Below are 15,814 nucleotides of genomic sequence, written 5' to 3' on the forward strand. Positions count from 1 at the left end.
GAAAGTCCACTCAATAAATAATATTCAAATGGCATGACACATTTTAAATAATCTTCTCTTTGTGATACTGCTGTCAAGAACTAAGAAAACACACCATAAAAGAGGGATGAGGGTAGGATAATCCCCACTAAGGAGGGTGGACCAATTATATGGAAACTGCATCATGCTTGCTCCAAGAATGGAAGCAGCCAAGTAGCTACTTCAGGAAAATAGGTGAGGGCTACAGTTTGACAGAACTACAATGAAATCACAGTGGCGCAGCTCCGCTTGCTTGAAATACAGCTTCCTTACCCCACATTAAGATAAAATTTTAATGTAACCTTAACAGCAGGAAAGCTGCCAAAGCTCTTCCCTTAAAAAGTACACAGCTGAAAAGCAAATCTGTTTAAAACCTTCTAAATTTCAATTACATACCCAATATGACTGCATGTTCTGAAACTCAATTCCAAAGTAGTCCGATTCAACCAAATTCAAATGTTTATATACTTCTGTCAGCAGCTTCTGGCCAAGACATTTTGACTGGGAAATAACAGAACAAGTGGGTATTAAGCACTGAAAGGTAATAAAGTTTCAAACATTCATCTCAGAAAAAATATTAAAATAAACCATTAATGCCAGTTAATGCTACATCTTCCCACAAGCTCAAGGACAAAATGCATAAAAGATATATCTTTATACCACTTCCAACTTGTATGTGGCCTGAATTCCAAAAAGTGAACCAAAAGCCTTTCTTTCCTGTATTATAAATATATTTAATATCTAAAGTTATACTGTGGTATGAAATCTTAAAGACAGCACCAAAAATACCTAAGAGGTCAGATAGCCTGTTCTAAAGGAATCTGTAATAACAGGTCTTGCATCTTGTTCTATTTCAAAGTCATCATAAATCAAATATCAGGCAAGTACTAGAAGAAAGGCAGCACACCTATTTTAAAAGAGTAAGCTCTCTCTTACATCTATGAGTTTATTGAGAAACATGGTCAGTCACCTCTTTTTCAGTTTTTCCTCCAAGTCTAACAAAAAGTTCTGTTTTGTTCTGAAGCATGTTAAAAATCAAATAACGCCATATAGATCATTTTAGAGAAAAGCTGAATGTTTAACAAAAGCATTTCATTCAAATTTTTAATGGTCACCATTTGATGTACAAATCAAATAGAGCTTCTCCAGAGGAAAGGAAACATGCTGACAAAGTTATCTCATTAAACATCAGAAAATCATTAGACAATCTCTCAGCAGCATATTAACGCTTCAGATGCTCAACAATGTTTTCATCTCAATTTGATAAAAATCATATTCAGATTTCTAAAATATTATGAATAATAATTTTTTAAAATTCTGATATTAAGCATAAAAATCTGGGGTCAAAAAGATGTTTGGAATACAATATAACCAACATACTGGATCAGATCCAACTGATTCCCTTCTGCTCAGAGTAATTCGTAACCAGAAGGGCACCTTTGAATCCAACTCAGATATGAGATCATGCAGACTACAAAATCTACAGGGCACAGGGCACAAAGGGCTATGATAAAGTTTATGGGAAATCCTATGTTCAGAGAAAAATCTGGAAAAACAACTGAATTACAACCCTCCCTCTCCCCCCAAAAACACTGTAAATGTGATGTCTACACATGCACCTTAAAAGAAAACAAAAAATCTTAGGTTGGTAATGGCATTATTTAACTGAGCAACAAAAGCAGGAGGTAAAGGGAGGAGTAAGGAGAGAAGTGAAAGGAGTTACTCTGGGGACAGTGAGAGGGTGGAAGGACAGCAAGGATGGAGAAAATCAAGAAGCTGGAGCCAGTAGCAGCAGAGAGATATGTGTGGGTGACAGGCCAGGCAGGAAGATCCTGGGTTTTTTAATGAATAGGTGAAAAGGAGGCACAGCAAGAGACACAAAAGTAAGAACAGAGTGAGGGCTGAGGAAGACCAGGGCTGATAGGACCACATTCAGGGTGGGAGGATAGGCTGGTTCTTTCCACCACTTTTCCCCTCTGTCCTTTATTTATCTAACCAGCCAATAAAAATGCATGCAAAAATGTGGTCATGTTTTACCTTAAATACACTATTGTTTTATTCTCAAAGAAGCAGACATAACACACAAGCAAACACTGAAGATAAAATGAATATTATGAAGACTGGAGTTAAATATATGCCAAGAAAATTGATCTTGGGAGTTCTTAACAGCAGAGAGGAAATTTTTCCTTTAGCAAATTCATTTAGCTCCTCACGTTGTTTATGGCATTTTAAAATTTCCACTTCATATGCCAACACAAAACCATGCCAAGTAAAAAGGGCTCCTGCCCTTTCACAAAATTGAGAAATGCATTTTATATCCTCAGTTTAACATCCCATGCATTTCAATCCAAGCTACACAAAGGAAGTTCTCATATTCTACTATATGGTTACAATCTTGATGACAATACTGAATGCCCATATAAGATTCTTTAAAGGTCACAAACATTTCAACAAACATTTCTCTTTATGATTTATTTCCCAATTTGATGTTGCCAAGTATTTATATGTTAGTGTCACAGTGGCAGCAGAGTTACAGCAATTATTACAATATTACCCTAACATTCCATAAATTGTACTTTAAAGTAAAATAAGGAATGACCAAAAGATCAGGACATGCTTTAAACTTGAAGCTGCCCAGGGCTACTAGACTTTCCAGGGCAACATTTAAGAAATGTTTGCAATTGTGTTCTCTACACCAGCTGAATGACAGAGCAAAATGATATTTATTAATAGGAAATATAATTTATTAACAATGGTAATGGCATAATTTAACTGAATAACAACAGCCTTTCAGATAACCTAGAAACATCTTAAACAGTTAAAAACATGAGGTCAACAACGTTTATTCAAATCTACAAGAGGGGACCTGCAAAAAATTGTTGCATGTGCTAGCTCCCCATGGAGGAGACAAGTGGGGTCTAAACATCTAAAATACATGTATCGAAAGCAGAAGACATGTATGATAATGAATACGATACATATGCAAGTATGACTACTAGAAAAGGGGGAAATGGAGTTAATGTCATGGCAAAGTGGAAAGGGTGAACAGCAGTATGATTTTATGTCGTACTTCATTGCCAAACAGTTTTAGAAATATCTAGACAGGAGACCACAGGGAGTCCCAAACCTCTATCTAAATATAATAAGCAACTAAGACCTTTATTTGGGAAGGCGACAGGAAAAGGAAGATATCAGAAGCTGGGATGCTTCTTCAAAGGAAGAGACACTGGGATAAGAAGGCGATGGTGGGAGGGGAAAGGAATGAAAGCTAACAGCAGAAGAGGGGCAACCAAGAACAACAGATGGAAGAAACAATTTTTTTAAAAAGCAGAGTTCCTTCCTGAGAAGGGGGGATAGTGGCTGAGGACAGGGGGTGCACAGCTGTGCGAGACACAGGGGAAGGGGGGTGCCTTCAGAGTCGAGCTGAAGAAGGTCACCCACCCCAAAATGGGAGGAAAAGTCTTGTCCTGTCAGGGCTGAGAGAAACAGTGGAGGGAGACAGGGGCCTTCCTCCTCCCCCACTCAGGCCCCTCTCCCCCATAGTCCCAGCCCAGGCCTCTCAACACTGGGGTCAGTACCTGGACAGGTTCCTGCAGCACTGTCATCCTGCCCTGCTCAGGACAGGTTCCTGCAGCACTGTTATCCTGCCTCAGGGACAGGACCTGAATGAGGGAGGTGGGGGGGAGGGCGCCCCTCCTCTCTCTTTCTCTCCTCCCCCTCATATACTCCAACTCAGGGTGTGACATGGCAGCTGGGACTTGGACTTGTTTAAACTGGTGGTGACTATTAACCAAAGAAAAGGGGAAGGAAAGGAAGGCCCTAGCCCATCAGGTGCTGAATCTGCCCAAATGCTGATGGAAAGGGGCAAAGGGGGCCGAAGATGAAGGCCTCTCCTGCTGCTTATTTCTGAAACAATCCGAAGGCTCCTTTGTTCGCTTTTGGGGGAGATTTAAATATCACCTGTATACTTTTTTAAAGATATAAAATTTGTCTGCATACTTGGGGAGTGCCCCAAGTGTGCAGATAAATCTCTTTACCCTCCATGTGCCCCCTATCTGTGGAAATAAGTATCTACACATGTGGGGCACACTTGGGAATTAGGTATATAGATAGATGTCAGTTGAAACCCTTCACTACCTCTTTACCTTGGTTAAATTTTTGGTTTCCCAGATCACAAATGCAAAGGGCTAGAGCCAAAGTCTTCTTGCACTATTATAATTAGTTCCTCCCTACAAATGTAAACCTCAAGCTTTTTATGTAAACCTCAAACTGTTTCTGATAGCCCAAGTCAGACTCCCCCCACAGAATTCTGGAGAGTACAACAGGCTGTATCAGCTAGGGAGTGATGTCAAAGATAATCTACCAGGTATTCCTTTGGATACAACAAATTTGCTCCAAAACTCTTTCTTGCCAACTCCCTTTCTATCAGCAACACACAGCTGCTATATAAGTAAGCTTTGTATAAAATTATATTCTACCCCATATTGCAGGAAAAGCTATTCTTCACTGGATTTCTGAAGACTGCCTAACTTGACCATTACCAGAAAGCATGTCTGAAGGAGTGGGAGTGCCCACATAGGCATGAATTCCATACAGGGTACTAGAATGTGTATTCTAGGTCTCCTACAGAAGGCAAGATCACTTATTCCTTTCATTTACCTGTTTTCTATAACTGGCAAGTTTTTCAGTCCTCTGGCCCATTAGCTAAAAAGCCCTTTCCGTAGGGTTGCCCACATCCAGGTAATGGCTGGAGCTCTCTTGGGACTACAGCTTACCTCCAATTGACAGGGATAGATTCACCTGGAGCAAATGGCTGCTTTGGAAGGTGGACTCTATGGCACTATATCCCATTGAAGTCCTTCTCCTCTCCAAACCCTGCCCTCCTTAGGCTCCACCTCCAAAATCTCCAGGTATTTCCCAACTCAGATGTAGCAACCCTACCTTGCTATCAAGCCTGACTGGAAATTTTCAGTGCAAGTTGAGAGGCCCTCAGGATTCAAGAAAGGGCAATCCTCATAATTTGCACTTTATATAGCCTAACTCTTTGCATCAACAGCAAAAGATTCCTCGATCTTATCTCAGAGATACATAATTTATGGCATTTGGGGCCATGTTTCTGTCTCTTGTATGCTAGCAATAGCTTGTCACATGACAGATTCATACATTATGAGATACCATCTGACAGAATTACATAGTGTAACTTACCTTTCTAGATACATAAACACTTTCATGTAGAGTAACATATTCCTTGTTTACTTAACATATAAAGCTTTTAAGGACTTTCTAACTACACCTTTATGCATTCCAAACACAGTTTGCATTCTTGAGCAGTGACCCAAATCTTTCTACAGCTGTTAGCCTTGTTTTAATACTACAAGAATGTGGTCTTAGTGCAAGGAAATAAGAAGTTAATATGAACAGAATCCTGAATTGGTATTCACTAGTATTCCCCCATTGTAGATAAGACCTTTGTTACCTTTAGCCACTTCTCTGTGTAGTTACCTATACAATTATAATGATCAGTCAAATTACATATCCATGTTCAGTTGAATTACTTACACATATTTCAAAACATATTTATATAATAATTCATTCTGAGCAAATTCTCTTCTTGTGGAAGCATGCCATCATGCTTTCCGAATCAAAACCTTATCAAAAACCTTAGATCTTGCAGGGCTGCAAGAAGTTGGACTTGATTTTTAACCATTCTTCTAAGCTACCATCTTACAGGGTTGAGATTTTGATATCAAATAACTCCCAAAGGCTCAGAAACCACAAGCCAAAAACAAAAAAGAATCAACACTAATTTCAAGTTTCAATGCTTAATCAGATACTTGATTTGAACGGGCTAACTCCTAATTGTTTTTACATCTGGGCTTAGCACTCCAGAAATAAATGCCACAATATCAATACAATACATGAAAGCTGTGATCTAGCTTCTAGTTTTAAATTTTACACTGTAAACTCACAGAAAACTAAGCAGAAAAATGACCAGGATCGCCATCTCTTTGTTTTAAATAATCACTGATGATTCATGTTATTTATCCCTACATTTATAGTTTTTAATTCCAGCACTCAGCAAGTTGGATCCCATAGAAAAATTCCAGGTATACAAGAGGAAAGACAATTCCTGTCTATTGAAGCAGCCCTCCATCTTCCTTCCCCCTCATGTTGATCTCTGATTCCCAAGAATCAGCATTTCAAGGGGATGACTGGGTTGCTTAGGGGAGGCAAGAGATGGGGAAGCTGAGCTTCCGTGGATCACAGTCAGATGTGATCCAACCCACAGTTTGACCTCTGCCTTGTTTGAGATTAGGTTTTACTGAAAGACATTTTAAAATCAGATTATAAACCAGAGGTGAAATATTCTCCTTCTCTAGGCACAACTGAATAAATATATACATGAGAGTTTTATTAGTTTTCCTTTTTAAAAGTAATCATCGTTCTAGAGCAGCAGTTCTTCAGATTGTACTTTTAACTATCAATTGTCAGTTCTTTTATTTACTACATTGTATCTCACTATTTCTCCAAGCAGCTGAAAAGGTAGTAGTCGTGGAGTTTTCATATTATACCAACAACCTTTTGAGGCAGGGGTGTCGAACTCATTTGTTATGAGTGCCAGATCTGACATAAATGAGACCTTGTTGGGCCAGGCCATGTGTGCCATAAAATGTAATGCCAGGTAGCAGAGATATAAACTTTATATAGGGCAGGGGTGGCAAACGGTAGCTCTCCAGATGTTTTTTGCCTACAACTCCCATCAGCCCCAGTCATTGGCCATGCTGGCTGGGGCTGTTGGGAGTTGTAGGCAAAAACATCTGGAGAGCTACCACTGGCCACCCCTGATATAGGGCACAGACAAACACAATTAAAGATTATTTTTTACTTAAAATAAAAAACCATGCTCAAAACATTAGCACAGTTGTAACGACCCCAGCGAAAGCTGGTTCAAGTAGCCGGCTCCAGGTTGACTCAGCCTTCCATCCTTCTGAGGTCGGTAAAATGAGTACCCAGCTTGCTGGGGGGAAAGTGTAGATGACTGGGAAAGGCAATGGCAAACCTCTCCCCATAAAAAGTCTGCCGTGAAAACGTGAAAGCGACGTCACCCCAGAGTCGAAAATGACTGGTGCTTGCACAGGGGACTACCTTTAGCTTTTTAATGTTTTACCAGTTTCCAATAATTGCCTCCTCTTTTTTTGGAATTATTGCATCAATAACAGGAAACAATGTCTGTGCTGTAGTAATCTTGAGTATGCTGTTCAGGTGTTGTTCAAGTGTGCATCTGTAAGTCGCAAACCTACTTTTCGTATATTGACAATCATTACAGAAATCTTAGAGGAAAACATGAAATGGCTCGGCACAGCTTTTGTACATAAGTGCTTCATGTGCTGGTCAAGAACATGCGAAGGCACCATGACAAAGACTGAAGGCTATGTGTTCATCTACAAAACTATAGTCTTCCCCAGAGAAATTACTACAACTCCTATGGGGCAGTGCAAGAATACAGAGACAGCCATGTACAGTGGTCAGTATCAGCCTGCTAACTGGAAAGACTAAGTTCGAAATCCCCAATCAATCAAAGGAAAATGTGAAAGAAAAATAAAAGAAAATGTGCTAGATGTATTTGGTCTGAACACACACTCTCAGTCTAATCCTGGCTTGTTGTTATTCTTCTTCTAAATACGTAGTTCATATGCTTTCCTTCTAAGAGAGACTGGATCATGAGGGAATAATACAGTGATAAAAGAGAGGCAAACCCCGTTGCACCCAGGAGACTCCTAACATAACAAGCCAACAAAACACACACTCTCTCTCTCTCAAGGCAAAAAGCTCATGCCTTGAATAAAATGTTGCTGGTCTCAAAGGTGCTTTCTTTGTATCTCTCCCATGCAATCGATTGAGGGAACTGGGCAGAGGACACTCTCCATCTTTCCCTCACTTCCCAGGGTGAGGGAGAGGAGCCTCAGCCAACAGAAGGAATGGAGGCTTGGCTCAGTAGCTCTGCTGTGTGATTGAGAGAGTCTGGCACCCCAGAGCTACAGAGCCAAGCTCCTCAACTGGCTGAGGCTCCTCTTCCCTTTAGGAAGAGGGAGAAGGAAGAGGAAAAGAGTGAGAGGCTGCTTGGCTTGGCTGCCTCATCACAGGTAAGAAATAAGAAAATAGCGACAGAAGGAAGCAGGTGAGGGAGAAGGAAGTAGACAATGGCCAGTTGCTCACGGACCTGAAAGAAGCCCTGTGGAGGCCAGACAGTCCCGCGGGACGGATGTTCAACACTTCTGTTTTAAGGTAAGGTACAGTGTCTCAGTGACTTCACAGCTGAACAAGAATTTGTACCACAGTTTCCTCCAATGCAAGAGTAGCCATTAAACCACAAGTTACCACTAACCACTACTTAATTCATCAACTATACTAAATGGAGCCAGTAAGATTTGAAGTGCTTAGAAGTTTTAAGCAGGTATAGAAGAAGAATCCTAAACAAAGTTCAGCTTTATGTAGAGCTTAAGTCTACACAGCACAGTGCTGGAACCTGGTGACATTATTTTGGTCAGTCTTGTTCCTTTAACTATCCAACATTATTTTAAAACACTTTAAAAAACTGAACTACCACTGTAGTAGCTTCTAGGTCAGGACATTCTATTCTCATAAACACCCCCCCCCCCCCAAAAAAAAAACTCTCAAAGAGAATTAAACATGAAATTGATGAACTAGAATTCATTAGTAAAGTCTAAAATGACCAAACTGAAGCTAAGCTAAACTTTGGTTACATAACGAGAAGACAAGACTCTGGAAAATACGACAATGCCAGGAAAAGTTAAAGGTAGCAGGAAAGGAGAAAGACCCAACATGAGATAGATCAAAGCTTTTATTTTGCAAGACCTGAGCAAGGCTGTTAATGTTGGGATGCTTAAAGGTAATAAATTCATAAGATTGCCCTTAGTCAGAAAAGACTTGATGGAACATAACACACAGTAAATTCAAGACTATTCCCCCACTTAGGTCTAAACAAAGAACTTCTTACAGATGTTAATTAGATTTGATATAACTTTGTAACTATCTAATGTATCAGTTTATCTTGTTTCATCCTGTACTAAATTGTATGTTAATCCTTCTTGACTATCTCCAACAATTGGGAGTTGCCCTCATCAAGTGATTGTACTGATTACTCTTGACTGGATAAGATCTCCCTGTTCCTCTCCCCAATGTTATTTAACATTGCATGCACCCCCTTGCCCCAGCTGGTGCGGAAATTCAGGTTTGGGTGTCACTTGTTATTGGATGGTCACCTGGATAGCACCCCACAGAATTCTGTCGTGGGTCTGGAGGCTGTGGTTGTGCTGTTGAAACAGAGTAAGTTGAGAGTGAATCCAACTAAGATGGAGGTTCTGAGGCTGAAGGCGGGGGGCTTCAAGGCTGGGGCATAGACTTCCCTCCCACTCCCTCTCTTTTGTATTTGTGTGTGTGAACTTGAAAGTCTCGCATCTAAGTACTTGCCAGAGTCAGCCCTGCTTAGCTTCCCTGATCTGGCAAGATAAGGCTTGCCTGAGCTATCCAGGTCAGGACAGACTTCCCACTCTCAATAGGGTGCCACTGACACCGGCGCAGTCCGTCAAAAGTTTGGGAGCGAACTTGGATGCCTCCTTGAATGTGGAGGTGTTAGGCCCCCTATGTATCCCTGCAAAGGACGCAATGGGAAAAAGATGCTTCTCATCATCTTTCACCCTCAATTCTTTCACAGTACAAGTGCCAACTTTGTTTGGCTCAGGAATAGGCCGGAGTGAAGTCTAGAAGTGTACAGTACAACCAAGATGGAGTAGGGCCAAACAAAATGGTTCTAGCAGCAAAAGTCTGTGCTTGTTATTTTGGGAGGTGGATGTAGGGCATCTCCAGGCTACAGATTTCCCTCCCTCATCTAAAACAAAAAAAGTATTTCTATCAATTGTGGAGCCTACAGGAAAGGTGTCACGTTCTCAGGGTGCAGGCAAGCAGGCGTCCAAAGCCAGTCCAAGGTCAAAATTCAGGAAGTCAAACAGGAGCCAAGTCACCAATGCAGAATCACAAACCAGAATCAGAAGTCAATGTCCAAAAGCCAAAAGGTCAGGGTGCCAAGGAAATCAAGCAGGTCAGAATCAGGAAGGAGCATGGATGCAAGCCAGAGAACAGACTTGTTGCTTCCACAAAGTTACCAGGTCCTGGGTGGGAGCTATATGGGAGTCTCAATCAGCCTGCTCCCTGGGTGGCAGTGACTGTGCTAGAACTCAGGGCTGAGAGACCTGAATCATCGGAGTGCCTCATGTCTTCGCTCTGAAAGTTCTTTCCAGAGCCTGCTTTGAACTCTTGAGATGGGAGGAGGAGCAGTTGGAGGAGATTGATGGGCCAGTTGCTGTTTGTTCAGCTGAGGAACTGGCTGGCAACTCTTCCAGGTCTGTTAACCCTTCCAGCTCCTCGTTGTCAGGGCTCATGACAAAAGGTAACATTTCTCCTTATCAAAGAAGCCTTATCACCTTTGGGTCCTCCCTTCCTAATCCTGTCATCTTAATTAATGGGCCATCCCCACAACTGGGTAGCCTTTTCTCTTCAGCAATCAAGGATTGTTAGTGGATTAAGCTCTCACATTCCTAGCCACATTCCTACAGAAACATTAACAGTTCCTGCTTATACATCAAAACCATCTCCAGGCCCTATTATCTGAGCAAACAGAGAACATTACACTTTTTGTCTGACACCTGAGAGAACACAGACCTTGCTTTTGTCAAGATTTCCAAAAACCACCAAATCATTGTAAAAACCATTTAACCACCCAGTCATACTTTCAGGATACTTTTTTTTTTTGGTACAAATATACCGACCTTTGCCCATGCTCAGTGTGTTGTGTGTACCTGGATCTAACCAAGCACCCAAGATGCTGGCCCTCTCCTCATGAATATCTACTATTTGGACAAGTAGCTATGAATCTTTTCCCCACACTCTCAGCTCTGCTAAGTCCTATTTTTCTGGTGATTGTGTGTATTTTTATTATAGTATTTTCAATTTTAATAAAATTCCTCTTTAAGAGCGTCTCTTTGGGACTATCTCCATAAACACAAATAATAGATCCTGCTCTACCTCACCCCTCGCTATGCTCTGCCTTCTCAGCTGATTTCCCCAAAATAAAAGATCAAAGGCAACAATTAATAATTCTGTCAGGGATAGCTGAGGCCCAAGTCACACATATTGCCACACTTCCAAGCTAGACTACTGTAACTCACCCTACACTGGCCTGTCCTTGAGACTAACCCAGAAGCGCCAAGTGATCCAGTATGTGGTGGCGTGAGTCCTGATGGAATCATCATGGACAGCACACATACAACTGGCTCCCAGGAGTACCAAGTCAAGTTCAAGGTTTTGGTCTGGACCTTCAAGGCCTTGAATAGTCAGTGACTGATGTATCTATGGGACCGCCTCTTCCATTATGTCCCTGGCCCCAAAGACATCTAGCTTTCCTCAACTAGGGCTAGGGCCTTTTCGGTCCTGGTCCCAACTGGTGGAATTCTCTGCCAAACACCATCAGGGCCCTGCAGGATCTTACTGAATTCTACAGAGCCCGATAAGGCAGAGATGTTCTGACAGGCTTTTGGTTGAGGACAGTGACAATTACCTTCTTGGCTGACACCCTCTTCTGCTCTTTGTACTCAACTTGCCCCTCTTCCCCCACACCTGCAAAGTGGTTGGCAGATTGAACTCACCATCTGAGTCTTTTGGATTTATGGTACTAATGTTTTATTCAACTTTTGACGTTTTTATCATTATTGTACATCACCCAGAGCCTTGCAGTAGTAGGGATTAGGTGAACCGTAAGTAGTAGTAGTAGTAGTAGTAGTAGCAGCAGCAGCATCTATCATTCTGTTGTATACCCAGGTCAATAAATGCACCCAATGAAATTAATTCTAATTCACAAAAAATTATGCTGGAAAAAAATTATGCTAGTCTAAGGTGCTCCTGGACACTTGTTTTATTTTGCAAACATGCTTGCTGGTTCAGAAATGGTCAACACTACAGATTAGTTCACTGGGGTTCTGCTCCAGAACAAAAAGTAGGGTAGGGCTGAGCTAAGGAGAGCTCTGTCTCAAACTAAGCCCTGCCCTTGGCTTGCAGAATAAATTCAGCAACATTAACATGCAGCTTCCTGCTGTAAGAATTCAGCTTCTCTTGACACAGAACTTTAATTTGAAAGAATACACTATGTGGTGCCTGTACTCAGTTCTGCATTCACAACCTTAAGCATTGTGATGGATCCTGTGGAAGATTTTAAAAGGTGGAACAGGCTGAGTGAGCAATTTTCACCAATTCCCCTCTAACTTTAGACCTTCAACTCCACTCTTATTGCGTTCTTGGGAGCCCCTAGCCCTTAGAAGCAGCATTATGTGGGCATTTGAAGCTGTATGGGGGAGGGAGACTGAGAAAGTCTCACTGTACTGACAGAAATTATTCCATCTGCAGATGCATTTGAGGGGTACCAATTCATTGTCTTTTGCCCACTACACGCCCATACCCACAATACATCCCTACTGAAAAGATGTGCACATCCATCTGCTGTTCCTGCAAATTCTCTAACTCATGGCAAAAGGCTACAGAATGTTTATAAGTAAGGGTGTACTCTAATTATATATTGGCCATGATCCAAAGAACCACACAACTATTTTCATACGTCCAAGGGGAACACACGACTCCTCTCAAACAGCAGCCCTATCCCATGGCCGTGATCAACAGAAAATAATTTCAGAAACACCACCCTATGCCTTAAAAGTTCAGCCATACAGAAAATAAAGCCAAGTTCCTCTGGATAAGTACACATTTTGAGTGGGCCAGAAGCAGCTCTTTGAATCCCAATGTTATGCTCCATAACAATTTTATACTAGTTAGTTTGATTTTTCTATACCAGGCTTTTCACAGAGGAGAACCCACATATACAACTGTGTACTCTGAAATCAAAACGAGTTAACAGATCCCCTCTGAAGAACTCCAAAAGAAGGAATTATAATTCTCTAAGCTGTGGAGCCTTGTGAGCAAAGGTTCTACTTTGTGAGCTACTGGCATTAAAGTTGTGAGCTACTGTATAGTTTCCTCTGAGGCCATTTTTCCAGAGCTCAGACAAAATGTGTGAGCTGGAGTCTAGAAATCTGTGAGCTAGATCACACTAACTCAGCTTAGAGGGAACACTGTTCTCAACTATTGTCAAACACTTCTGTTAAAGACTATTTGACTATTCAAAATTTTCTACAAGTTCATATCAAAAAAGTCAATAGGATCTATACATGAAAGATGATTTTTGGTGATATTCTGAAATGAAATCGCAATATTTGCATTTTAATTATTTTCATAAATCACATACTTCTCCAGCACAAAATGTAGTTTCTACAAAGTCTCTCCCATTGTTATGATGTTCTGTCATTTTACTATTGCTTTACAGTTCTATTCTAAGACAGTGTAAGGGCCCTGGCAGACTAAGCAAGAGGATAATAGAAAGTAAGGACAAACTAATCCTACTGATACTCACTGGGCACAATAAGCATAGCAGCTATTACTAGTATAATACCAGTAACATATGGTTGTTCAGTGTACTCAGCAGCAAAGAGACTAGAGACTACTATTCAGGCAGCTCCTTAATCAATTATGATAAAAGAGCAGACACCTATAAAAAGGTAAGTTTGCTTTTCACAAACTGGGGAGTTCAAGACTTCAGCAGAAAAAAATACAAACTATCTTGCATGCTTTACATCAGGGGTGTCAAACATGCTGTTCAGGGGCCGAATCAGGCCCCCCCGGAGGGCTCCTATCAGGCCCCCAAGCAACTGGCTGTCATCTACTTCCTTCTCCCTCTCTTTTGCTTCCTTCTGCGTAACAGCTTGCTTTGTAAGGCTTGCTCAATCGCACAGGAGCTACAGAGCAAAACCTCTATTTTCTCCATTGGCTGAGACTCCTCCCTTGGGGAGGAAGGGGGGGAGGAACAGTTTGCTTTGCCAGGCTATCACAATTGCACAGCAGAGCTACTGAGCCAAGCCTCTCTTCCTTCTATTGGCTGAGACTCCCCCGTCCCAGTCCCCTGGGGAAGGAACAAAGCGCCAGAGCTTCCTTTGCCCAGTTCCCTGGATCCCATGGGAGAAATACAAAGAAAGCATCTTTAAGACCAATGACTGCTAACATTTTAAGCATGTTTTAAGTTTTAAAAAATATATATTTGTGTTTGTCTGTGTCCTTTATAAAACTTATATCTCTGCTTTCTAATCTTAAATAGTTACACACATGGCTCGGCCCAACAAGGTCTCATTTATGTCAGATCTAGCCCTCATAAGAGATGAGTTTGACACCCCTGCTTTACATGGTACTAGATAGATGTCTACAAGACTCAACGCATTTCTACCATGTTTCTATTTGGATTACTAGAAGAAGGCAGGATGGCAAGACCCAAGTTATTGTAAATCAAATTATGTTAAGCTAATATGATGGAGCGCAGAGACACAGCAGGAAAAGGAGCAGGCTGATGGGGAAGAAGCAATACTGGGGTGAAGGGAGGAAGACTGGGGTACAGTGGAGCAGAGATGCACAGGAATGCAGATTTGGGATTTCTCCATCCTTGGACAATGTCATCAAATGGAGCTCTTTGTGGAACATGACTACTGATTAAAAAGCAATATGTGCTTTCAGAGGTTGCATTATGGCACCCAGTGTAGAATATCTAACCTTAAACTATGTAATTCCAAAAAACCTGTATAGTGAGCTTTTATTCTTTTAATCTGATATTTTGAATTGTTGATAGATAATTGTGCTATGTGAATGCTTTTCTCCTCCGTATATAGTAAATTTGAATAAATCAACATGGGGGGGAGAGAAGTAACTCCATCCTGAAGCTAGCAGAGCTGTTTTTTTAGGGGACAGTTATATTTCATAATTTAAAAATACACACACAGTCAGACCTGTCCTAGAATGTGGCTTCCGTGCAACAACTATTGAGTATTGATGGAACTGACTATTCTCTGCCTTAAAAACCAACCCTAAATTCTTAGAAGAACCCTGATGATCACAAATGCAGAGGGGCCAATCTGCTTCTTTCCCCTTCTTCCTTCTAGAATCTAGATCTTCCTCCTCCTATCTGGCCCAGGAAAAATTAAATATTTTTTTAAAAAACGGGCTGAAATGCATCTAAAAACTCCAATGTCCAAGATGTGGAGTGCCTTGAACATTTTCAAAACCACCATATAAAGTTATATTAATAGCACTGGTATCTTAAATTTTATTTATATTTTTACAAAATGTATATCTCACCTTTCTGCCCTGACAAGGACTACCAATGACCTTTTAAAAGGCAAATTCAAGGATATGTCCATTTAATATTTTCAGTCATGCTGGCTAAATAGAACTTTCTTGTTCAGAGGAAATTTACCTCTAAATATCAGTTGACGCTGGTAGGGGGAGAATACAGGAGAGCTACCATATTTGTATCCTGCACATGAGTCTCCTGGAGGCATCTGGCAGGCCACTCTGTTTAACAGGATAGATTAGATGTGGATAAAAAGTCTGAGCCAGCAGGGATCGTCACATGCATTATCTTGATATAATCCTTACAACAACCTGGTAAGGTAGGTTAAATTGACCATTGGTACTTACCGTGAAGGGTCCTTCTCCTTTGAGGTTAGGAGGCCATCTCTGTGGGTTATTCCCATCCATCCTTCAGGGAGACAGGAGATACTTTTTTCTACTTCCTGTTGGCGCCTTCGGAATCACCCGCCCTTCAGTTCTGGGACTCCGAAAGCAGTAACCA

General features: G+C 41.2%; 1 protein-coding gene across 4 annotated transcripts in view; it reads right to left on the minus strand.

Moving 5' to 3' along the window:
* Positions 1-15,814, minus strand: part of FARP2 (FERM, ARH/RhoGEF and pleckstrin domain protein 2) — a 132,708-nt gene that overhangs the window by 93,235 nt on the left and 23,659 nt on the right. For all 4 annotated transcript variants that reach the window (XM_060242107.1, XM_060242108.1, XM_060242106.1 and 1 more), the window contains exon 3: positions 415-519. In XM_060242107.1, the coding sequence (XP_060098090.1) occupies positions 415-519 (105 nt within the window). The remainder of the gene's footprint in view (positions 1-414; positions 520-15,814) is intronic.

This window comes from Heteronotia binoei, chromosome 6 (assembly GCF_032191835.1).
Source record: "Heteronotia binoei isolate CCM8104 ecotype False Entrance Well chromosome 6, APGP_CSIRO_Hbin_v1, whole genome shotgun sequence".
NCBI lineage: Eukaryota > Metazoa > Chordata > Lepidosauria > Squamata > Gekkonidae > Heteronotia > Heteronotia binoei.